At 38.2% G+C, this 26753-nt stretch overlaps 1 protein-coding gene across 1 annotated transcript; it reads right to left on the bottom strand.

Moving 5' to 3' along the window:
- PLA2G6 (phospholipase A2 group VI) lies at positions 1-25969 on the bottom strand. Its single transcript, XM_070946589.1, has 17 exons — positions 25894-25969; positions 22647-22893; positions 21741-21956; positions 19553-19736; positions 18207-18394; positions 15209-15305; positions 13165-13347; positions 12156-12264; positions 11612-11749; positions 10860-10947; positions 10408-10571; positions 9023-9173; positions 8105-8241; positions 6389-6543; positions 4543-4710; positions 2492-2565; positions 1-1255 (listed from the first exon to the last, which is right to left on the bottom strand). Exons 2-17 carry the CDS (start codon positions 22853-22855, stop codon positions 1111-1113), a joined length of 2406 nt encoding a protein of 801 aa, XP_070802690.1. The 5' UTR covers positions 22856-22893; positions 25894-25969; the 3' UTR covers positions 1-1110.
- Between the last annotated feature and the right edge of the window lie 784 nt (positions 25970-26753).

Raw genomic sequence — 26753 nt, 5'->3', positions numbered from 1 at the left:
TCAGATTTCAGAAAATATTGTTTTTATTTAATGGTCACATTTGGGGGGGGAAGGAGTTTTTAACATCAACATAATTTTCATCTGAATTTGAAATAGCTTATGAAAATAATGGGAGAGTGAAGTATTTCCTGTTAGTTTCACTTTATCAGTTTTTCAACAATTCCAGTGCATCCTATTAAGTCAGTTAAAACTTAGAAAAATAGTACATTTTTGTTAAACATCAATACACCTTATATTTTTTGTCAAACAAAACAGCAAATACAGCATTCATGAGTAGAAAAATTAATGAAGGAAGGGGGTATGAGAAAACAGAAAAGCCAACCATAAAAACATGGGCCCGTCCACTGACTTTGTCAATCAATGGTCTCGTTATTTGATGTGTGCCCATTCCTACATTTTTTCATCCTTATTCAGAAGTATCTTTGTTTGGGAAGTCTATTGTCCAAGGCTGCCTCCTATAAAGAAGTACTATCCTCTATACTTCCATGACTCTTTTGTGCCATTCCTAGCAAAGTGATTTCTTCGGGGGTGAGAGGACTCAGAAAAAAGGAGTCTGAAGTAAGGAAACAAGCATTTAGGAAGGGCTTTGGTCTAGAATGAGCAAAGGAGTTTGCCTAGCACCAATAATGTCGAAAGGGAATGGTAGGTTTTCTCATGTGCAAAAAAAAAAAAAAAAAAAAAATCTCCTTCCACACAAGAAGAAACTCGGGAAATGACTTGTAAACAAGGAGAAAAGAGCAATTTCAATTGTTCAAGTCCTCATGTTACAACCTTAGATACAAAGGTATAAGTAATTAATTCACAGCACACAACTAGTCTTAGATTCCAGGCAGGAATAATCCAACTCTGATCAACAAACAAAGTGAAATGATTTAAACCTTTAAGATTACTAGTATAGCAGCACATTGAGGTGGGGAGGGAGACAGTCACAGGACCTAAAACAACTGATGGATGCTTTGATGGGAGCAATCCTCAAATTCTTCCACTTGATTTTTCTGGTACGAAGACAAGGGGCAAGATGCAGGCCAGCAGAATCTGCTACTCCTTACCAATAATCCAAGCTGCAGTTCAAGGCAGGCATTATTTGTACCAAAAACCCTCACAAGAGCTTTATTTAATTAAGAGCTGCTCTACCAACTGCTCGAATTTATCCCAATGTTGATAAATATACATCTGAGTCTCCCAGAGCATGTTTACCAGGATTGCATTGCTCACTTCATCCAGCATGATGTCTGTTTCCAAAGAGGGATTGAATCTGTGGGCATCATGAAGATGTTAAGAACAACAGCAGTATTGTGCATACGCTGCAACTGAAGATATGAACATAGGGCAAAGAAGCATTCAACAGAGGGGAGCACAACATAGAAAACAAAATACAGGAGTATCCTAGGACCTTCACGTTTAGATTCCAAAAACCCACCCCATCCCTCCAAATGTTTTCTGGATATCGCCGATAGAACTTGGTGACAGAAAAAACCAACACAAATAGTCCACAACTTACGACCACAATTTTATTTTGGCTTATTTTGCATCATTGATGCAGCCATTAGGTACGTTGCGCCCGGTTTTACAACCTTTTGTTGTGGTTGTTAAGCGAATCACATCACTATTGGGCAAATCCAGTTTCCCTCATGGATTTTGCTTGTCGGAAGCCCCCTGGGAAGATCACAAATGGCAATCATGTGATCTCCAGGATGCTGCAACTGTTGGAAATACATGCCAAGCATGTGAATTTTTATCACGTGACCATGGGAATGTTGCAGTGGTTATAAGCATAAGGGCCTATCATAAGTCACTTTTTTCAGCACCATCGTAACTTCTAACAGTTGTTAAACTAAAGGACGTTAGGTCGAGGACTATCTGTACGGTTTTCATCTTCCATATAAATATTCGAGCTCTTCCCTACGTTTGAGTCTATGAAGTTCTCTACAGCAAGGACTGAGCCATTGCCTCATCTAAACTTTGTTTCCTGTTCTTGCATTATCCTGTGTCATAGTTCTGTCTTCTTAACTAAAACTAGCCTGACTTCATATAAAACATTCTGACTGTAGCTCAGACACTGGGTAATTGGTTAATATTTCCCTACTTCTCTGCTGAATCCCACCCCATTAAAAAGTTGTGAGGGCCTCCTATATAAAATACCTGAAAAACAGAAAGTAGCCTAGAAAATGACTATTTATCAGGATGGGGAACTTGTGACTCTTGAAATGTTGCTAAACTGTCATTCTCAGCAGCCACCGCAAACATGACCAATAATGCTGGAAGCTCAGCAACATACTGAGAGTTAGAGCTTGCTCAACTCTGCCTATACAGGCTGTCAAAATGCATAATAATCTTCAGCTATAAATCAGCTTTGGCCTCAACTAAAGTGACTAATAGAGCCCCTTTAAGTTGATCCTTGTTTATTATATAAGCTCATATTCTGAAATCAGATTCACAAGTTCAAACTCTGATTTTTCTGACACAGTATTATAGTAGGCATGGCTTATACCTGAAATAATGGGCATCTATCATCTCACACCAGGCGGTTGCACGATCAACACAAGGTCCATCTGGATCTGTGCACTGCAAAAATAAAACAAATGAATCTAACGTTATTCAAGGTATGCCAGTTTTTCTACAGAACAAATTTCCAGTACAAATTTTTAAAAAAACCTCAAAAGAAAAAACAATCCAAGCAGGTTTGGATAAGCACACATTGGAAAATTTAATTTTAAGGACAACATAGATATGAAACATATGGCAATGCAGAGTTTTCCTGAGAATGAGACCAAATTTTAAGACCCTCTTTTTGATTAACAAAGCAACTGTTAATAATTACGGTGTTCTTTGTTACCAGTGGGCTAAACTGATGACAGTACATTATTAGCATTCAGTTGTGTTCTTTATAGCTTTATAAGAAAGAATCAAGTAGCTGAAAGTCATATTAAAGTTGCTTGAAAATATGCTATCATATATGCATATGTGTAGGGGGAAGCTGGAGTAAAGGTAAGGTGATATTTTGTCTTTAACTTTTTACCAATTCCTGTAAGTCAACTCTACTAACCATCTAGTGCAGGGGTGGGCAAATGTGGCTCTTTTACAACCTGTGGACTTCAACTCCCAGAATTCCTGACAGCCAAGCTGTCTCAGGAATTCTGGGAATTGAAGTCCACAAGTTGTAAAAGAGCCACATTTGCCAACCCCTGATCTAGTGCTATAGCTGGACTTATTTGCATACTGGATTCAGATAGAATATAGTCTCAATTTTGAAAATTCCCAGAAAAATCCAATATGATAAAGGAGGCATAGTTTGTTATTGTGGGTAGGTGGGGGTGTTAAATAGTAGATTGAGTGTGACACTAAAGATTGGCTACCTGGCTAGTGGATTTTGAGAAAGTTGGAGAAATAAATAATTTAATAGCAGTCTTGAAGTCAAAGATTTCCTTACTAAATAAGATAGAAAAAGAAATGAAAAAGGGGGAAATTATACGTAATAAAGGAGAGTATTTGGCTCTTGATAAAAATGGTCACTTCTGTAAGACATTGTATGTAAGTCAAGCTAAAGACTAAAACACCTCCCACCAGCAGCTAACACCCAGATGAGTGAAGATTAACACCAGACCAACAATCAATACCCTCATCAAGGAACTGTCAAACAAGCTAACAGTAAATAGGCCAAACAAAGAATTTATAAAACCACCCCCACCAACATGACAGGAATATAAAATGAGAGCAAACCCTACTCCTTACTAGCACTGATGATGTTACCTAATTTAGGTAATGAAACGTCTGCAAGAAAACAACCAAGCCCAGAGAGCACCAAGGACACTTCATTTCAACCTTAGGCTACAAATAATCTCCTCCATCAAAACATTATATTAGATTTTAAGTAATTTACAGTACATCTAATCCAGGGGTGGGTTCTAACCGGCTTTACTACCAGTTCTCTTTGAGTGCGTGCTTCGCGCACGATCACCACGCGCATGCTCACTTCACTTGCATGCGTGCCAAACTTGCACTTTGTGCAAGCGCATTGCGAATCTGCCCAGCTGAGGTGTGGCAATCCGCTCTGCCGCACCTCTCAGCTGGGCGAAAAAAGAAGAAATATCAGGTCGGAATAACGTGGCGGCGGGCGAGAGGGCCCAGCTCCCAAAGAAAGAGAACTGGTTTGGTGACGTAATAGCGTCACCGCTACTGGCTCAGTCGAACCGGGCCGAACAGGGAGCAACCCACCACTGATCTAATCATAGAAGCAAAGACGTAACTCAGAAAGCAGCAATGTTAACTTCAAAGGACAGTAAGATATGGTCAAGAGTGGACCAGGCAAAAATATTGAAGCGTATGCATGAAAGAAACTTAGATAAGCATCTCACATGCATATATTTATCTCCCTCAACATTTGTTAGCATCTCCCTGGGAAAAGTATTTTCTTCACCTTTATTGGGCTTTTGAATTGCTATCATATTACCAACTATCCAAAACATTCCTTTTATACGCAAAATGTAGAAATCTTCACTTTGGATCTGGTATCATGATGCCTACTCTCTATCTCATACTCACACAGTCCACCACCAGCCTGCCTAGTTCTTTAGCCCCATAGACAGTCTTGGCCAGCTCCCAAGGGTTAGAGGGACGAAAGACATCCACAGAGCTCACAGGCACTTTTGGTGCTCTGCCTGTTCCAATAGAGACGACGACTCCCAACTTCTTCACTTTGTCACCTTGCCCCTGGAGAGATGGAAAGAAAATTAAGCAAGTACTCCAAGCTTCCAAGGATAAAGGGGATAGAAGTCTTACCGACATCTTCACATTTGTCGCTTGAATTTAGCACAAAAGAAGCATGCGAACTGTCCATGTAAAATAGGTTTTGGGAATATTATTCTGGTTTACTTTTTTCCAATCTTCAAAGAGCTATGGAGATTTAGCAAATGAGTTGTTTTAAACTTGTTCACAAAACTGATTGGTAGCTTTATAGCTCCTTGATGTCTTACACATTTATTCTGAATTAACACAAAGCTTGAAAGTTTATTTAGTTACAAATCAAAGTTTGATACTTGTGTTGCCTCGGCATTATTAAAAGAAGAGTTACGGTGCAAATCCCACTTCCTTCCTGGAAAACCTTCAGGAAATCTTTTCTTTCCGTATCATATGATGGTCCTTGCCAACCCATTTTTTTTTTGTAAAGACTTGCTTTTCGACAATCACTGCTTTAGTTAGTTTAGCTGAACAGATTAATGCAAAATGCTCTGGCTAGTTTTGCAGACATTTTTGAAACTCCAGATGCTCCAAACTGCAGCAACCAAAGTTGCATGCCATGAATCACAGAACAAAGCACATAACTTTTCTTATCGTGGGGAAAAAGCCCCAAGAAGGTTAGGAACATATATCCTTAAGAATTGTTTGTTTTCATACAAAAATCTTAACAGAGCACAAATACTGGTGCTGGTACTTGATTATTTTTTGAATTAAAACATGTCACTCTCTCCAGGATGTTTTGCCAGAAATTGACCTGCAGGCTTTTAATTTTGCATACTTAATTTTTCATTTTGCCTAATTACAATCTTTCTCTACTTGGATCAAACTTTAAAACAAAAGATAAATAACAATAAAAAAGAGAGCAGTAAAACTAAAGTGCTGGCTATATGATGTGGCTTCTGTTAGAAATTGGTTGATGCAGCTTACTTTGAGGGGATTTGATGAAAATGTTCTGATTGTCAGATACTTTTAGATCCCATTAGTGATCTGGAGCACCCATAAATTATACTGCCAAATTTGGCAGCAAAACATCTCCATTTTTCGAAGTATAAGATGCTCCGGACTATAAGACTCACCTACCTTTTTGGGGGAGGAAAACAAGGGGAAAAAAATCTGCCTCTGACTCCCCGCAATTTGCCTCCTTGCAGCAAACAGCCCGTTTCAGCTTCAGCTTCAGCTTCAGCACAGTCTGATTAGCACAAGCAGCTGATTGTTGGTTGGATCGGCCTCCCGACCATCAGCTGTTTCAGGCTGCAGGGATTGCCATTGCCTCCGCGCGCCCCATTTTCTGGGGGCCAGTGGGTGGGCGGAGCTATATTCAGTGTATAAGAAGCACCCAAATTTTCACCATCTTTTTTGGGGGGGGGGGGGAAAGTGTGTCTTATACTCCAAAAAATATGGTAATTTCCAGCAGTGCTACTTTATGCTCTTCTTGCCCCACAGCTAAACAAAACCTACTGAAACATTTCATCTTTTAGTCACCCGGGGACATGCATCACTTTCTGAATTCCTTAGAAATCTGTTTTTTAAAGAGAAAATACTGTCTCTTGGGCAGGGGGGCAGAATGGTTCACTCTTAAGACATTTTAGAAAATTGCATGTGCAGATTAAAATGTGTCTTTTGTAAGTATTCTTGCACATTAAAGCCGTACTTTCTGGATTAAAGACTTATTATATTCATTGATCTCAGTTATGGCATCCAAAGTGGGGTTGTTGGCTAGCAGCCCTCCATCCAGAAACCGCCCTACAGGTCGAAAATATGTTGGAGCAGCTCCACTGGAACGGGCAGCCTGCCATACCAGTTGATCTATAAAGAGCAAACAAAGAGCAGTGACTATCAGCAAGAATGTGTATCAATATTATAATACACAACAAAGCAAGACTATCTGGCTATCTGCCTTTCAATGAATTGGAAATAAACACAAGAAAAATTCAAATCAAGGAAAGATTTGGAGGTAGTAGAGGTAAAGGTTCCCCTCGCACATATGTGCTAGTCGTTCCCAACTCTAGGGGGCGGTGGTCATCTCCGTTTCAAAGCTAAAGAGCCAGCGCTGTCCGAAGACGTCTCTGTGGTGATGTGGCCGGGCATGACTAAATGCCAAAGGCGCACAGAATGCTGTTACCTTCCCACCAAAGGTGGTTCCTATTTTTCTACTTGCATTTTTTTACGTGCTTTCGAACTGCTAGGTTGGCAGAAGTTGGGACAAGTAATGGGAGCAGCATTAGGAATTCGAACCACTGAACTGCCAACCTAGATTGGAGGTAGTAGGGAAGCCAAAAGAAGATCTCCTTACATTATTTTGATTACACTTTAATTCTGAAGAAAAAAAAAATAAAAAGCCCACCCCCCAAACATTATGGTGAATAGCAAATATTTTCCCAAAACTTCTTGCAACACAAATGCTATCAAATAGAAAACACTGATGGCTACATGTGTGTTTCCTTTAGAATTCTTAGCAAAGTTGTCTAACACTATGTTTTTAGCCTTAGGGCTACTCCAAATGTTTTTTTTTCCCCTATACATAAATTATCCTTGTAATGGGAGAAAAATATGGCTGCATATGCAACCAGTTTTTAATTGGTTATGAGTAGAAGATCATGGGGAAGTGATTTGTCCCAATCTTATTTAGAATATGTAGTAGTATACATTCATTCCAAACATGACATATGCTAAGTGTATGATTATTTTGTTTCATCCAATTCCTCACAAGGGGGTGAATGAGGAGGAATTATGTATTCCTTACAGGGTTCTCCCACCACTCCCCACTCCCCCCGCCCTGTGCAACTTAGATCCCTGGTCTGTGGGAATAGGTACAGGTAGTCCTCAACTTACAACAGTTCATTTAGTGTTCAAAGTTACAACAGCATTGTTATCTTAAATTGGGGCCAAATTAATATATATCCTTTTAATTGTTTTTAATGTTTGTATTGTATGTTTTTATCTGGCTGTACACCACCCTGAGTCCCTCGGGAGAAGGTGCAGAATATAAATTCGAAATAAAATAAAAATAAAATAAAAATTAAAAGGTAACTTATGCCTGTTTTACACACTTATGACCTTCGCAGCATCCCTATAGCCACGTGATCAAAATTCGGATGCTTGACAACTGATTCATATTTATGACGGTTGCAGCATCCCGGGGTTATGTCAGCACCTTTTGCAACCTTCTGATGAGCAAAGTCAATGGGAGAGCCAGATTCACTTATTAACTTATTAACTTATTAACTTAATGACTACAATGATTCATTTAACAACTGTTGTAAGAAAGGTCGTAAAATGGTGCAAAATTCACTTAACATCTGTCTCGCTCGACAACAGAAATTTTGGGCTCAATTGTGGATGTAAGTCAAGGACTACCTGTATTTACCTTCTGGCTTGGTCATTGGTTGAAATGAGCCCATCATTCTGAAACGGGATTTGTTTCTTCCTTCTGGCGGATTGTAATTCCTGAACAAATGGAGCTCAGCAGGCTGTCGGTCGCATAGTGTTGCTGTCAACATGACTCTGCAAAAGGTTGAACAAGACAAAATTGCAACTTGATTGTAAGGCAGAGACCATAGCGCAGTAGCAATACTTATGATCTCCAGGCAGAAAGTGAGTGACTCAACCTGCTAGTTAAAGGAGATCAGGTAGTACTTGATGAAAAATACCTTTACTAGAAAGAAGGCAGATGGATCATTCACCTGACCATGACAGCTTAGTGTGTATTATCGTTCTTCTATGTGTCATAAAGTGGTATTACAACTATGCTAGGCATGAATATGAATTGTCTTTTCCTATCTCTCCCTCTCTATTCTTTTTCTCTTTCTGTAGGCAGGTGACATGATTAGAAGTTAGACAGGAAAGAAATAAGTTTTTTAATATAGGGCGATACGATTAAAAGCTAGAGCAAGAGATAGAAATAAAGGGAATATTAGTATATTACATTTTTATTTGATAAAATCAAAGTAATAATGAGAAATAGGTGGAATAATTGAATAATGATAGATTGTAATCTAATATAGATGTGTATTGATATGGGAATTTCATAAGTTGATTGAATGTAATAATAATGTTTAATCTGATCAGTTTTGTTTGTACTGGAATGTATGGCGCCAAGGGGCCACACTGTTCACACATTGATTTGACATTTTTGTAAAAAAATAATAAAACTTTTAAAAAAACACTTTGTTAGGCAGGTACTTTACTATTTAGGTACTGATGAGATGCCAAACCTACTTTGAATAACGGAAGGTATATAAATAACCATCAGGAAACCATCCCAATGGTTTTCATTTTGGCTTACTTAGGACTCTTGATATCTGTCATTTTGGTATGTTCTCCAAACTCCTTTTTCAGGAAATTCTCAAGAGGCTCCGATTCGTAGGGCCGTGACCCTCGAAAGACCTCATCTTTCATGCGAAAGTACACACAGCGCATGTAGTCCATGGGCTTCCCTGAGAAGAAGAATAGTATGATTGGTTTCCTGGAGGACACCTTTGGTTCCAATCCAGCTGATAGAAACAGGCAGGAAATTATCTAAACATCTTGGTGAAAGTATGGAAATCCATGTTTTGTGCAATGAGTGAAATCACCAAATGTGTGACAGAAGAGGAGATGTCAGGGGAAAAAAAAAGTTCAATAGCAGGAAGGAATACGTAAGGCTATGCCAGAGGCAAGAGCGCAATGTACATGAGCCATTCTGTGTAAAGGATGATAAGGATCCATATATTGCATGCTTTGGATGCAGGAGATCCCAGATTCAATCTCTTGCTATCTCTTCTCAAAGAGAGATTGGTAGAAAAACTAGAAAATCAATTTCGTTGTATACATGATGTACAATGACAATAAAGGCTATACTATAAAGAACACCTGGTCATTTAGAATATAGACCATGAGGTCTAATGATTAGATTATCGTTAATTACATGATAAAATATGGCAGCTTCTGGTGAAGAGTGGCAAAAAACAATTGAAGAATTGTTTGACGGGCAGACACAAAATATATCTGAATGACACAGTAAGTATGGTAATGAGGGTAATACAATATAAACTAGGATTGTCTTCTATCTACTCCCAGCAACGGAAGCACTATACTGAATCTCAATTTCTGGATCAGGAACCCTTCGTTCTTTTTTTACCTAATCAACAAAAAGCTTTTTATAGCCCTCTTCTATACTGAATGCATGTTACTTGCTTAAATGTTTAGAAATAAAAATTAACTAGAAAGGAACTGAGTTTATGAGATTACCTATTTACAAATCTAGCAAAAAATAAATAAATTCCAAAGCCAATACAGCAATTAGAATGATTTAGACAAGAGCTCAACGAACTACATAATGTGGCGGTTTGACATGAAATCTAGAACCCAATTCTGATCAGGGTTTTAAAGAGCACCCAGCCCCCCATTTTCTTCCCAATTCAGTGACCATTCCCATCCCACACTGAGTCATTTCCACATGGGATTACTTTCTATTCACATCACTTCTTACTAGGGGTGAAATCCAGCAGGTTCTGAAGAACCAGTAGCGGAAATTTTGAGTAGTTTGGAGAACCGGCAAATACCACTTCTGTCTGGCCCCAGAGTGGGGTGGAAATGGAGATTTTGCAATATCCTTCCCCTGCCACGCCCACCAAGCCACGCCCACAGAACCGGTAGTAAAAAAATTTAGATTTCACCACTGCTTCTTACCATGTATAATAGCCAGGGCCAGAATTCCCCCTGTACTAGTCCCCGCCACCCAGTCAAAGAGCTCTTTCACGGGACGCCCTGCAGCTTTCTCTATAGCGATGAGAAACTGGATGAGTACAATGCCCCGGACACCCCCACCGTCCAGGCTCAGGAGGCGGTCCTCGCTAGAGAAGGGGAACAGAGAAAACAAGGGAAGTGTCAGCCCCAGAAGTAACTCTACTTTGTTCTTCACATTCAGATGACTCCGGGAGATAGTTAAATGTTTATGTGCATTATATAATATATCTAAAGTACCAAAGTAATTATTCCTGAGAGTACAACTGAGCCACAGAAAACAGAAACAGTAGGCATGGAGCCTTTCTTTCCAGGAACTTGGTGCATTTCTAATGGCTCTTCCCCATGCAAGGACATCTAAACCACCTATGTAATGCTCACTGACCCTACTTACTTACTTTCTCTTCTCAGGGGCAGAGTCCACCACATCGGGTCTCTTCAGCAAGTTGCCAAGAGCTGCTGAAACATGGATGATGTCTTGGTAGTCTAGAAAAAATAGAGCAACAAACAAAATATAAAATTTCCAATGTTCAGGACACAGCAGGCACGGGTTAAAACTGAGAGTTTAAGATGTATTTCCTCAGTCACTGAGGCATCCAAATTCAATAGAACCTGAGGTTTCTATTTCTCAAGGCATTGCCCAGAAGGAAATGATGTGATAGGCATATCTTTCTAGAGTCACCATAATCAGCGACAGTAAATCATGCCTCTTAACTCACTTCCTTGTATGCAATGCTTATAAGAACCTTGAGTATAGTGAATTTAGCAATCCTATCTGCTAATTCAAGAGCTACTTATTGATCTGTTTTAAAATAGATATTTTTATAGCTGTAAGAATATGAAGGAAAAGTGAAGGAAAAGTCATTAAGGTTATAATAGGGTAAATTACAATAGTATATGGTAGGTAGTCACAAGATTGGTTGTCCTGATTGCTGCAATGCAATGATCACTTTTCTAGCATACCCACACAGTATTGGACATCTGTAATCAACAGAACTGATTAGGGTGGCAATATGGATGTGCACACTGGCATCCATTTTACACATAACAATTCTTATTCTAAGTGCAACCCCATGTTTGAAATCCTCAGGTGTGAAGTGGCCCAAGAGAGTGAAAAGAAAGAAAGGCACAGAGCTAGGTAGTAGGTTACCTAAGCCAGAACTCCGTGGGGCTGATGATCTTTCTGGGAGATTGGAAGTGGATGTTGATGAGGTAGATATGTCAGGTGGAAGGAAGCGTTCAATCCCTATAATTTTCAGCAGATCTAAAAGAACCTTCCGGTTGGCACCTTGCATAAGTGAGGCAGGAATCACATGCATTAAACAGAAAATTATTAAAACAAATAAAAAATCAGTCACTACTGCAAGCTCTGAGCCAACCTATTTTTTGTACCCAGGAAGAGCTTGTATCTGAAAGACAGGTGAATATGCTTGCCAAAGGCAATGGAGAGCAATTTTAATGAGGTAGCTCTAGGGCCTAATTCTTAATGCTTCCCTCCATTCTTGGTTATTTATCTATGATTCTAAATTTCCATTCATAGCAGACCTTCACCGGGAAGTACTGATCTATGCCCTAAACCCCAAGATCCAGGGCTTCAATATACATGGATTCTGTTCACAATGTTAATAGAATCTAGTTGGGTAGACCAAGGTCAACCCTCCCACCATCTACTTCTATCCAAAAGTTCTTCCTACCTTTGCTTGTCCTGGCTGCCACCAATCCAGGTGTCTCCCCTAAATCATTGGGGATATCCACATCTGCACCAAACACAATAAGGGCCTTGATCATTTCTATGTGGTCTTGCTATTGGGAAGAAAGGAACTTGTTAATGGAAACATATTGTCCTATTTCTCTCCATCCATTGTTTTCTAGCCAATGTTGGAATGCCCACCCATTTTGCCATCTTTTTTGTGTCCCTGTGCCACTTAGTTTCCTGTAGATCTAAAGCTGCTTTAAGAATATCAAATCTTGGTTTAACCCGGCATCATTCTGATCAACATCATATGGCAATGCCATTCCTCAAGGGTAGGCTAAACTTCCACATCCTCAAAAGCCCTCTTGAATAACGAAGTCTTAATGAACCTCCAGAAGCCCAATAAAGTGGAAAGGTCTAGATATAGATTTCCCCCAATACAAACTGCCAATTGGCTCAACCATTCCAAACAGATCAGGATTTCCAACCTTCTTCTGGTAGAATAGCTGGTTTATCTGGATTAGAATGGCGGTGGTGAGATAAATAAATATAAACGCAATATAGACCCAATATAAATTGGATCGAGTGACTCATGTATCAAGATAAAATTGGTAAGTATGCTCACTGCAGAGATGAGCATAGCTTACATTTGTTGGCTCTATCTTCTTCTTTACAAAAACACTGAACTCTACCAACTGGAAACCGGTACAAAAGACATACAGACAGGTTTAAAGAAGCTTGAAACCCAAGATAGATTTTAAGTTATCAGAATGTAATTTACTTTTTCCTTCACACATGCAACGCAAGCTTCCTTTGTTAAAGCCAAGGAGGGTACATTGTTAGTTCTATTACCAGAAAACTGGGAGTGAGTAATTTAGGTTGTTTGCTGCAAAGGATTCAAAGGTCTTCCAGAGGTACTGTACCTTATGCTCACCCTCTGCTCTCTCCATTTTAGAAAGAAAGCACCTCTCTCATCTGCTAGAAAAATATCCAAATGATGAAAGGCCCACCTGCATGGCCAGATGAAGTGGTGTGTTGCCATTCTTCTCTTTAGTGTTTGGCATAGCTCCATGTGTCAACAACACCATTGTGCAATCAAAACGCCCACGCCGTACGGCAATATGAAGGGCTGATTCCCCTGATGCACTGAGGGCATTCACTTCACAGCCATACTCAATAAGCATCCGGGTCATCTAGAGTCATAAAGGGAGAAATCACAAATAGGAATTGCAGCATGTGCCCTTCTCTTCTTCCAAGAGCTTCTTCTATGATATTTTTCACAATGGGTTTCTTAATCAGTCCTTTTAAATATTTGTAGCTCTTTGAAAAAAAAATATTTTTTAGTTTCCAAACCATTCATCTGTATAGATAGTCCTCAAGTTATGACCATTCGTTCAGCAACCATTGAAAGTTACAACTGCACTAAACAAATGGAAGTTGCACCTGGTTCCCAAAGTTATGGTTGTTGCAGCTCCTCTGCAGTCACATGATCAACATTTGAACAAGACAACTACTATCTAGACTTATTTACATAACAAGAAATCACCTCAAAATGTATTTCAGTCAATCTACAAAATCCAATCTTTCTTGAAGGATCTAATGATCTTTCCTCTCATACTTTGTTTTCTAGGGATTAGTGTGTAAAAATGAAAAACAGAGTTGACCATAGCTATACCTTTCTAAAATATTTTCACAGAGGCCCAATCTTTTGATTGCCAGAATTGAACAAAATTCACCATACTTCAAAACAAAAATCCACTTTCAGTTTTTCTGATTGTTCCCCCACATTTCTGCGATACAACTGCATAATTTATTTTATCACTGCTTTAATTAAATTATCTGGAGTCAGGGGTCCACACGATGGATTTTATGCCACGCAGAGATTTTCTAGCAGGTATATTTTCATTTTCTATCTATTTCAATTGTATAACAAGTTTTAGCATTCTCCAAATCCTCAGAGAAGTAAACTCTGTATTTTCTGATGTATTTTCCTTAATAGCAATGGCACTTAAACTTATATACTGCTTCATAGTACTTTACAGCTCTCTCTAAGCGGTTTACAGAGTCAGCATATTGCTCCAACAATCTGGGTCCTTATTTTACCAACCTCGGAAGGATGGAAAGTTGATTCAACCTTGAGCCGGTCAGGATCAAACTGCTGGTAGTCGGCAGAGTCTGTCTACAATACTGCATTCTAACTGCTGCACCACAACAGCTCTTAATATGATGAACCTTTTAGCATATAGAGCTACTTGCAATTATAAAAGAGGAATATTAACTATAACAGCTCTATGACACTTCAATCTTGTTCATCCCACAAGTGAACAAGCCCCTTTAATGGTCTGGAGCAACCCAGGCACTCAATCTTTCTTACCTGAGATGTTAAATCAAAGATATATCTATGTCATAGGAGACACTTTCTCCCCCCCCAATAATTCATCTGTTTGTCTTAGATATCAATTTTCCCCAATTTTAGGATCCGTTATTTTTGAAAATTCCACTAATTCATCCCAAGAAGAAGAGTGAGTCATATCAGCATCAAAAGACTTACAAGGGTAAATCAATCAATCCTTTGTTTTTATAAGGAGATGGAACATTTGCATGAAATGCTACTTTTATATGTAAAAAATATTTTTCATTTTCTTCTATGAGAAAAATATAGTCACATTTTAAAAACTTTCTTAACCTAGTGTCCTACAATCTCCTCTTAAGCTATCCTTCATTTTGGGTATTCATTTTCTCTAAGAAGATCTTTGTCTGAAGCAAGCATACTGCAAATTGTACGATCAATTTGGTGCTTTGGAAAGAAGATTCTCAAAGCTGGAATACAACTAATGCTGTTTCTCCACAATTTTCACACAATGGCAGGGGAAAGAAGGTTTCCAGGTCTTCTGGTTCTACACGGATATTAACAACCCAGAACCCAGCAACAATGAAATGTTAGCAATGGATTGGGGAAAATAATTATTCCCAGGAGAATAAGGCTCACAGGTAGTAAAAGCAAAATTAAAAATAAATAAATTTATCATCTCCAATGATATTGTACTTTTTCACCTCTGCATTTCTGGCCCAATGAAGGGGTGTAGCACCGTATCGTGGGTCTAGAAACTGAATCTGGTTGATTTCTTTATCAAGGAGAATTTCTGCACATCTGGAAGAAAAAGGAAGGAGAAATAAACAAAAGATGCCACAAAGATGCCCTGGTCAGTTTTATAAATATTTGCATTTTCAGTAAGAATGGGATTATTTTCCAATGATCCAACAGAAAGTACGTTTATAAGCCTTAAGATTCCTATTGGGAATGCAGAAAAGCCAATTTCAAAGTATAATTAAGCAACTTTAAATACCATGATCTTTGAATGATCACATCCTCAGATTTCACTGCATTATCACTCGTGTTCACTCATGTGTCCCCTCTTGTCCTCCCTGCCTTTCTATACTGTCTGCTGCACTGTTATCTTGATTGTGGAGCTTCCCTGCTTTTGCCAGCCTTCACCTTCTGCCACAATCTCCTGCAGCTCACTGACCATCTCAAAGAGTTTTACTAAAACCTTTGGACCAGAGGTATATTTCAGTATGTTTCCTATGGAGGCAATACTTCCCACTAACACACACATACTCCTGTAACCCCAACTAATGGGGCTATGGACAATAGATGGGTTTGGCACACCTCTCTCCTTCCCTCCTCCCCTCTAAGCTGGCATTTTATACTGCAATCATTTAGAGCAATCATGGAATTTCCCCACCTACTTAATTATGAAGGGACACTCCCAGGACTCTTGTGTATTTTGCCACTTTGCAACTATATTCAGAAGCACAAAAATGGGTTTAAGATCAGCATTCTAGACAGCACCACTTTTAATTCAGACAAGCAAATTACTGCCAGTTTGGTGTGAGTGAAAGATGTGTACTTTGAGGAAACTTCCATGCAAGAACTTTCCCCCGTTTGAAATCATTTTTGGAAGCATGCATGACTTCAGTTTGATTGAAGAGCTTCGGATTTTTTCTGTCTTTGAAACCAAAGAAAATCTCTTTTCTAGGCAAGGGTGTCTCTCTGCTGACTTTGTAGACAGCTCATTTCCCCATTTGTAACTCTTATCTCACTCTGCATCTTGCCTTTGTGATTTCAGTTGGGCCTACCAGATATTTCAACAGAGAAGTGGTTGGATGGTTTTGAGGCTTTCACATGAATCACTCGGGGTTTAGAAAAATGCTCTCAGCAGGAAATAAAAACATGGATTTGAAGCTGGAGAGGGAAAATAGCCATACATTTTATTTCCATTTTGTACTGAGTGGGAAAGAGGAATAATTTTTCTTTCTTCAGGACCCACAGAGCAAAGTGTGCAATGGCCCTCTGTTTCTTGTTTTTAGCATGGCATTCCTTTTCTAAGGTCTTAGTTGATGGAAACTGAAGGTTAACAGTATAACAGGTTTGGAAGAGACCTTGGAGGTCTTCAAAGAGAAATAGAATAGAATTCTTTATTGGCGAAGTGTGATTGGACACACAAGGAATTAGTCTTTGCTGCAGATGCTCTCAGTGTACATAATACACTTGATGATACACTCATCAAGAATCATAAGTTACAACACTTAATGATAGTCATAGGGTACAAATAAGCAATCAATCATACTAGGAAACAATCAATACAAATCGTAAGGATATAGCAACAAGTTACAGTCATACAGTCATAAGTGGCAAGAGATGGGTGATGGGAACGCTGAGAAGTTTAATAGTAATAGTAATGCAGACTTAGTGAATAGTTTGACAGTGTTGAGGGAATTATTTGTTTAGCAGAGTGATGGTGTTCGGGAAAAAACTGTTCTTGTGTCTAGTTGTTCTGGTGTGCAATGCTCTATAGCGTCGTTTTGAGGGTAGGAGTTGAAACAATTTTGTCCAGGATGCGAGGAGTCTGTAAATATTTTCACAGCCCTCTTTTTGATTCATGCAGTATATAGGTCCTCAATGGAAGGCAGGTTGTTAGTAATTGTTTTTTCTGCTAGTTCAACAACTTGCTCAAACAGGAGATCCTATACCAGGGGTCCCCAACCCCCGGTCTGTGGACTGGCATCGGGCCACAGCAGCACAGCATGCCAGAAACCGGGCCATGCAAACAAGCAAAGCCCCATCCGCAGAATGCAGGCAGCAGAAACCTCTCTCCACGGAACCAGTCCCTGGTGCCCAAAAGGTTGGGGGCTGCTGTCCTGTACCATTTCGGGCAAATGGCTGTCCAATCACTTCTTTAAAACCTCCAGTGATGGATCAGCCACAACTTCTGGAGGGAAGCCATTCCACTGATTAATTGTTCTCACTGTCAGGAAATTTCTCCTTAATTCTAGGTTAGATCTCTCTTCTGTAAGTTTCCATCCGTTACTTCTTGTCTGCCTTCAGATACTTTAGAGATTAGGTTGACCCCCTCCTCCTTATGGCAGCCCCTCAAATATTGGAAGACTATTATAAATCATCCCTAGTCCTTCCCTTTATTAGATTAGACTTACCCAGCTTCAGCAACCATTCATTGTATGTTTTATCCTCCAGTATCCTAATCATCTTTGTTGCTCTTCTCTGCTATCTTTCTAGAATCTCAACATCTTTTTTGTACTGTGCTGACCAAAACTGGACACAGGATTCCAAGTGTGGTCTTACCAGTGCAGTATAAAGCAGTACTAACATCTTGATACTATCCTTCTGTTGATGCAACCTAGGACTGCATTGGCTTTTTTGGCAGTTGCAGCACACTGCTAGCTCATATTTAAGTGGCTGTCCAATGAGTGACCAGCCAGGTACATGATGAATAAGTGTAAATGATATTTGAAATCATCATTTGTTCAATATACAGTCTACACTATGGAATATAATAAAGATCAGCTTCAAAAAATATACAAGTACACATGATCTGAAAGGAATAACACATACATGACTTATGTTACTTGAATGGTTTGATCCTAAAATAAAGAGAAACAAGTGCATATTCAGTACAGTTGGCTAACATATAGGGTTTTCTATTTACAGAAATCCTTATGTTCTGATCCCAACAAAGCTAGGCAAAGTTACCTTTTCTGAGAATGCTTCATAGCCGTGTGGATGGGATAACCCAGTGCACCCAAGTTACTGCACTTGGCATGAACCTTAAGAAGAGAGTAGACTGCATCTTCTTTGCCCAACTGGCAGGCCAGGTGCAATGGACTCTGCCCCTCATCATTCAGATGGTCCAAAGCAGCAGTTGCTTTCTTGCCCAGGAGCTGAACAATTAAAAAAGTTCACATGTGACTTTCAATTCCTCCTTCCAGATGTGTTCTCCCCAATTTCCCAGTCAATATTTTACTTTCATCTAAGGAAATGCTTTAGCATTTCTCAGACTCATTTCAAATCTCTTGATACATACACAAAAGAGAATTTATCTAGATATGGATGTTGCCAATTTTTAAAAGGAGAAATGAATCAACTAATATGCATTATTTACAGTAGGATACACCACTGTGTTTACAGTTTTTGAAATAGTCTAGTGGTATATTCTTCTTAGATATGTAGGGCATTATTATCCTTTTCATGTTGTATTTTTGCTCGTTAATCTATATGTATGTTATAAATCTATATGTATGTTATAAATTCAAAATTATACAGATGATTGCTTTTTTTTTTTTTATTAAATTTTATCCTTTATACAGATGATTGCTATTCTAAGAACATTTGTAATTATCAAATGCTAGGCTGGTTTCTCCTTCAAGGTTTATATTTTCCAAATTTCCACTTTAATGCTAAATATATTTTTTTTGCTGTGTATTCCATTATCCATCTAAAATAGGATAGAAAATCTCTTGAAGTCTTTTATATGATTATAAAAGTATTCCTAGTTCATCTGTAAATAAATTAATTTTGAAAATAAATTTCATTTTCATTTATTCTGCCCTGCTACGTGTAGAGATTTTTTTGTTATTGCAAATATTGATGGGCAACTTTGGTTCAAATATATTTAATACCTGGTTTTAAGCACTTTAGCTTTAAATGAACTGGGTTTTTTTAAACATATCAAAGACCCAATAGTTCATATTATATCCAAAAAGAAATAAAATTATATTGTAAATAATCAAATTCTTCTCATCATCTACAACAGTTGCTACTTACTTTTCTTCAGTGTTCAAATAGACACATTATTTCTTCAAACAGGCCCTCAAGCCCATTGTGGGAATTTGGGGATGGGCGAATTGATGGACAGGAGGATACATTAGATATGTGAGGCGAGCATTAAACATTTTCTCTAAAGATCACATATATGTGCACATATCTAGAGAGTGTATATATAGATAGATGCATGGATGCAAACTTTTGCTTCTCCTGCACTTCTAGGAAGAGATAAAAGACAAAGAGACTTGCAAGCGGAAGACTCCTTAAACCCTCACCTCTATAATCTTTGGGTTGCTCCCTCGAACAGCATAATGGAAAACAGTTTCTCCATTTTTGTCTGTAAGATCAACACGGGCATGGCACTCCTCCATCAGTTCCTTCAGACATTCAAAATCACCTTTTTGGCAGGCTAAGTGAAGTGGGGTGCATTCATTGTCAGAACTGTTGCTATTTATGCAGCTAAAACAAAGATAGAGTAATGCTAGGTATGCAGTCTTATGTACAAGCTGGCCTACCTAACAGATTTTTTTTCAAAAGTTGTGACATTATCTGATTTTTCAATCCGCTGCTCTTCTATTGATTGTGATGCAGGCCATATTGCAAAATTAATTGCTATGCATTTGTAAAGCATTTGTGTTTCCACTACAATTTTCAATGTGATAAGAAAAACCCTTTAAAAATTACAGCCATTTTATTTAAGAGCTAAAACACAAGAGACTCTAGATCTTTGTCGCTGAAATACCTTGAGCCACACATAAGCAGAAGACACATTGTTATTTAGCGGTAGGTTTCTGAATAATCTGCAATAGGTCAAAAATTGGAAATTTGTGATTTCTCTAAGCAATTTTTAGATCTTAATTCTACTGTGTTCTATAATAATTCAGATGTGTATTCTGATACTGGTAATAGTATAATGTAGTGTTTTAATACATCAGTATAAAGTATTAGGGTTATGGATTCAAACAGACAACTTGCTATGTTTTGTGGGCTAACTTATTTCATTAAAGCAAAAAATAAAACGACCTTAAAGTCTGTCTTACACAATTGGGTTCACACTTCATGCTAAACTACTCTTTACTAAAGCACAGCCAACTTGGTTCATACAATAGACTGAGCCAAAGAAAAACAAGGATCTACTACAGAGGTCTTCAAACTTGGCAGCTTTAAGACTTGTGGACTTCAGCTATGTTGGCTGGAGAATTCTGGGAGTTGAAGTCCACAAGTCTTAAAGCTGCCAAGTTTGAAGACCTCTGGTCTACTAGGCCAAGCCAGTAATCCATCCAATCCAGCATTCTCTGTCACATGCTCCGTAATCATATGCATTCAGGAAGTTAAGAGACATGCGCAGGAAGAGGTTGGAAGCCTTTTACACTATTGCTTCTTAGCAGCTGGCATTGAAGGTAACCACGCTGTCCGTGGTTATGAAGATAAATGATAGCCATCAAACCTGTTACTGTAATCACTAAAAGCCCATTCTTGCCTGTTCCCTCCCTTTTAAAAGCCATTGGAATTGGTTTGGTGGCTATCAGTATAACTCGTGGCAGCAAATTCCACAATTTAATTATATGTTAAGTCAATTCATAATAATTTTTATTAGGCTTGAATCTCCATATATTTAGCTTAATGGATGAACCCAAGTTTTAAGATAAAAGGAGGGGGAGAGAGAAACATTTCTTTCTGCAAGCATGGTTTTATAGAATTCTATCAGGACTCTGCTGACCCATCTTTGCTTAAGTGGAAAATAAATTCAAACTCTGTGGCTTTTTCTTGGAGAGGAACTACTCTGACTACTTATATTTTAGTTGGGTGTTTTTTTTTTTTTTTTTTTGCAGATTTGTATATTTGCGGTTTTATTTTCAGTTCCCTTACCAATAATTCCAACATGAATATCTTTGTTTTCCCAGTACAGGTAGTTGCTAAAGGTACAGGTACATTTAATGACTGTTCAAAGTTACAGTGGCACGGGAAAAAGGGACTTATGACCGTTTTTCACACTTATGTCCACTGCAGCATCTCCATGGTCACATGATCAAAATTCAGACACTTGGGAACTGACTCATATTTATGACAGTTGCAGTGTCCTGGGGTCATGGAATCCCCATTTGCAACCTTCTAACAAGCAAAGTCAATCGGGCAGCCAGATTCACTTAATAACCATGTTACTAACTTAACAACTTCAGCGATTCACTTAACAACTGTGGCAAGAAAGGTCCTAAAACGGGACAAAATTCACTTAAATAATGCCTCACTTACCAACAGAAATGTTGGGCTCAATTGTGGTTGTATGTTGAGACTACCTATAGTTGTGTGCTCACTGACATTATCACCAAATTATAAACCATGACTCTAAAGATCTCTTCTGATATAGGTCAGCTCAGATTTGATTACTCCACATGCGATGTTTGGGGAGGGTTTGTGCCCATGTGAATCAATGGGGTACAAAAGACCCATTCCACATCATACCTCAGAATGAGATTGTGTCGGAAGCTTCCCAGAAGTCCAGACTCTACAGCTATGTGTGCTAGTGACCAGCTGGGGTGACTTCGTAAACAATCCGTCAGCTGTTGCAAAGTTTCCAGAGACAAAGGATCATGATAGCTTTCATAGAAGGGACGCAACTGGTTCGCGTACAGATCAAAATATTCACATGCACTTGGTTCACTGTCAACTTGAAAAAGCCTACAAAGGAAATGGTTTTAGAACTTTTATAACCTTTCTATGGCTTTAACAAACTGGAAATCAGTGCACCTACCACAAAATGAGAAGAAAATCACCCCAAACCGTGAAATTTGAGAAAATAGTAATTAGGGCACCTCACAATCTATTTCAAAGGCAGTTCCATATAGACTTTATTACAAAGAGCTGATTATAAGCATAAAGAATATGAAACCAGGAAGCCAAATAATCATTCACAAATATAGAGAGAAAATTACCTGGCAACAGAAGTAATATTTTCTTTATTTTTTTACAACATTGTCCCTACTACAGGATAGAAAAAAAATCTTTTCTATATACATAATCCCAGTTATTGGGCTGCAACATTATGTAGTAGCTCGCTAAGAAACTAGTAATGCTGAAGCACATATTGATTTCTTCGCAGGTTTGCAAAGAACAAGCCAGCTTTTATCAAGCAGTTAATAACAAATCCAGTTCCTTTTGTTTCTGTGTCAGCTTTCTCACTCACTTACAGCAACCAGAAAAAGAAAACAAGCATATTTTGGTTCCCTTACATGCCTTCCAAGCCATCATTCACAACTTTGTCCAGAGGACTTGAGAACTACCATATTTCTCTGTTCTCAGCTTCCCATACGAACAGATAAAAGATAAAAAATATTTTTTTTAAAAAAAAATTAAAGATCTGTTACTTACCTTAAGGCAGAACTTTGATTCTGAGGGTTAATAAGCAGACAGTCCCAGGATCGAGCTGAACTGTTTTCATACAGGATTATCCTATCGTCTTGTTTAACAAGGTTCCAAGAAGTATATTCTGTCAGGGATACCTCCTTTACCCGGTGAGGGTTTGTAAACAAGTGGGTGACATTGTTCAGAGTATGGACAAGTCGTCCAAAGAACTGCATGCCTCAAAAATATGTCCTAACAATCTTCTTTCAATACTCTGGAAACATAGAAAAATTCTTTATTCCCACAATAGGACATCCACTAACTCTGATCTAACATAACCATTATTCTCTCCATCAGTTACTGTAGTGTGTAACGATAAAAAATGGATCAACCTTACTTGTCTGGAGCCCACTACTTATGATCACTGGATTGGGGAACTCAAACTGGGGAACCAGTCTGGTTTAGTGGTTAAGTCACCAGGCTAGAAGCCAGGAAACTGAGTTCTAATCCTACCTTAGGCAAGAAAGCTAGCTGAGTGACTTTGGGCCAGTCACGTTCTTTTAGCCCAACTCACCTCACAGAGTTGTTGTTGTGGGGAAAATAGGAAAAAAAATGAGTATTGTGTGTGTTCGCCACCTTGAGTTATTTATAAAAAATAAACAGATACAAATAAATAAGCAAACAAACAAACAAGCAGACTCTGGTTAGAAATATCTACTATGAAATTCATCCAATGTTGAAGGAACTAAGTAGCCAAAACAAGAGGACAAAAGACCAACAGGCTGAAAAATGGTCCTTTACGGCCAAATGAATGTCTTCATAAATGAACACAACACTTTGGCTTGTAACTCTATTTCCACATTACAAGTCTACATTGAATAGTATTTACTTAAAAAGAAAATGAAACTTTACTTAATACCCTTGCATCCATTACAGTTTGGTTCCAAAGGCAAGCTCCTATTGAGAGAGGTTAATACATTAATTTGATTTTAAGATGAAAAATATTGAATACAATGTAAGTAATCTGTAATTCAAACTACATTGGACAGATTAAATATTTTCCAGTTACAGGTGATTTATTGCACTAGCTATTTGCAAAGAAAACATCAGTACTGATTTTTGGGATTCTGTTTTAGCTTTGGAGGATTTTGTTTATAAAAAACATGTATGTTCCACTTGCACTATACTCTACAGCAAGGGTGTCAAACGGACGGATATATCACATGCAGGCCATGCCCACCCCAGCTCCATGAAGGGAAAAACGTCGTGATATGTCATGTGATGGCAACGTGACATGGCAAGTTTGACACCCCTGCTCTACAGAATCATTCTGCCATTCAACTGGTGAAGGTCTTCCTTTCTCACTTCCATGGGAGTAAACTTTCCACAAAATTACTTCCAGTGCAATGACTTTTATCAGTGCATTTTGTGGCATGGTGCAGTTCTTCATTAAAAGATCGTTAAGTATACAGTAGATTTTACTGTTTAAGAGACATAATTTGAGTGTTTTCTTAAAGTAAATTTTGAACCAAAAACATACTGGCAGATTATGTGCTATTTGAAATAATGTTAAAGATAGATTGGGTATACTATTTGTATAATTATGTTCTACTTTCTTCTATTAATTTTCAGGGTAAATATTTCTATAAGAAAAAATGGCAAATAATTTTGATTTATATATAAAAACATTTCCTTGGCATGCAAACATTGGGAAGCCATATACAATCTCTAATATATTTGAACAAATTCAGCACTGTATATTTATTTGCAATGTACAACATAACATAATCTATGCTGGACTTGTATGCTTTTTTTAAATGATTCTATGCCAGGGATTCATATTACAGATTTGTTTTGAGTATACAAATCAATGACAAAAAAGACAAAGACCTCTTTCTTTTTATGGTTTTACTTTCACAAGACCAAGAAAAAATAAAGAAGTCTTCTATTCACTCTATAAAAATATACATGGGAAAAGGAGAAGTGAAATCTAATTCAACAATATTAAAAAAACAGCAAAGTCTTGAAAGCTAAACTTGGAATTTTTAGAGTAGCATTTGTTGTGTTTCTTTTCTTTACTAATCAACCTTGCATCTTTCTAGGGGAAGATTATTATTGCATCACAATGGAACAGGAGAAAGCATTTAAGGAACATTATGATAAAGCATTTTTGACATCACAAATATTTCCATTGGTCTTTATTTCCATGCTTTGAATTATATCCATGCTTTTATTATAGTAACTCAGAAACTTGCTCTTCATGTTAAAAGGAATACCATGGAACCAAATGGAAAACTTTCCACCTCAGGACAGCTATATTTCCTCATTGTTGAATTTAGTGGTACATTTTCTGTACCACTATGCAAAATCTCTTCCCCCCGCCCTTTTAAGGCTGAGAATTCTTTCAAAACCCATTAAAATAACTCTTTCTATGTTGCTTTTGAAAAAGAAAGTTACAAGTTTCAAGATGAAATAAATTATCTAACTCTTGTTAATGAAGCAAATTCACATGCTCCTAAATTAAGTTAATTTTGAAAAGACTGATATATATGAAAACAGTGATTATCGGTGTAAAATTTTAATGATACTGTCAGATGCTTTTAGCCTTTCAAACAAAGGCATGGGAAATACTAACCCTTGTGTTTTCCTCTAAGTGACCTGTGCTTAACGTTGGAATGATTGAAGTCTCTTAAAAGCCCTTGAAACCATGAAATGTGTTTACTCAAAAAACAATTAACTAGATCCATATAGCTCACCAAGCCAACCAAATAACCCGATTTCTAGCTAACCACAATATGCAAATACAATCGATGCAGTTTTTATGTAGAAATCACCCTCTCTTTTTTTTTTGGCATGATTCTTTTTCCTTTTAAGATTTTGCAGGAGATAAAACTTTGCACTTCCAAACCTTTCGCTGTGGTTAAACTGAAAGTCCCCATCCCTAGAGTGGCTCCCGATTGTACAATTACAAAGAACCAACCCTACCCAGCATTTCCTTCGGGAGATAAAATCGCACTGTAGGAAATTAAGGATTATATCGAAGTATTATAATTCTCCAAGCCCAGAATCAAATAACGGATTGAAGGTATATCGGAGTCTATGGAGGCATCTTTGGATAATCAGTAATGTTAACATAATTTTCTTTTTTCCTAACGGCAAAAGGCCTTCTTTGGAGGATTTTTAAAAGGAAAGTTGGGAGGAAACCAGGAATGATATGCGAAAACTCGTCTGAACTAAGTTCCTACGTTGAGCTGCAGGGCTCAGAAATACTCACCTCCTACTTAGCTATTATTCACCCAGCTATTTCCGCCAACAAAGTCTCAGTTGCCTCACGTGATCGCGGCTCTACCAATCACGAACTGACGCCTCGTTGTCGACTCACAGGATCTTCTCAAGAGGGCGACGTGATTACGCTCGAACGATCATTACGCCTCGACGTGGAGGAGCAGGTCAGCCATCTTTCTCCCGGGCGGATGTTAGTTTAATACTGTAGAACCGAAGCCGCCATGTTTGTAAAGGAGGGTGGGGGGGCTTTAGGGCGTAGAGTACCGCTTCCATCTTACTCAGTCTTCGTGTTTACGGTATCGCGACGTTGGCGACGCGTTGAGTCGAGAGCAAATAATAAAAGCTAGAAGCATGGGAGGAAATGTATGCAGAAGATCACAATGGGAAGATACAGAATAAAGACTCAGAATGAAAGGCGGGATATAGATTTTAAAAATATAAAGTTTTCTTATTGGTGCGAAGGTTGCAAAGCCTAAATTCCACTGAATGCAATATCTGCTACCACTGCTAACGGGAGACTGAGAGACAGGATAAAATTGATTCGGGTTAAAGGCACTATAGCGTCTTTTGTGGATAGTGCAAGTTGTCCTCGGCTTAGAACAATTTGTTTAGTGACCATTCGAAGTTACAATGGCACTGAAAAAAGTGACCTTAATGTGAATGATGTAGGAATAGTACAGGGTCAGCTATATGAACACTGAAGGACCTTCTTTATTCACATTATTATAAGAAAGAAATGTGCTTGTTTAGAAATTACACAAGGTCAGCCAAATTCCATTCTTGGTAATATATATCTTCTGAGGGGCCTAGCTGGCAAGGATGCAAGGACATCCATATGTAATATATATC

Source organism: Pituophis catenifer, unplaced genomic scaffold (genome assembly GCF_029215685.1).
Source record: "Pituophis catenifer annectens isolate HBS135680 unplaced genomic scaffold, rPitCat1.0.hap2 SCAF_7, whole genome shotgun sequence".
NCBI classification, from domain to species: domain Eukaryota; kingdom Metazoa; phylum Chordata; class Lepidosauria; order Squamata; family Colubridae; genus Pituophis; species Pituophis catenifer.
The sequence above is the reverse complement of the archived record's forward strand: the minus strand, read 5'-3'. Positions and strand labels throughout refer to the sequence as shown.

Bases quoted from the DNA above. Each gene is read 5' to 3' on its own strand.
- PLA2G6 (XM_070946589.1), bottom strand. From the start codon at position 22,855: ATGCAGTTCTTTGGACGACTTGTCCATACTCTGAACAATGTCACCCAC. The intron at 13,348-15,208 runs GTGAAAAAGTAC...TTATGACTCTAG, and splicing joins ATTGGGCCAGAAATGCAGAG to ATGACCCGGATGCTTATTGA. The intron at 12,265-13,164 runs GTGGGCCTTTCA...TCTTCCCAATAG, and splicing joins CACTTCATCTGGCCATGCAG to CAAGACCACATAGAAATGAT.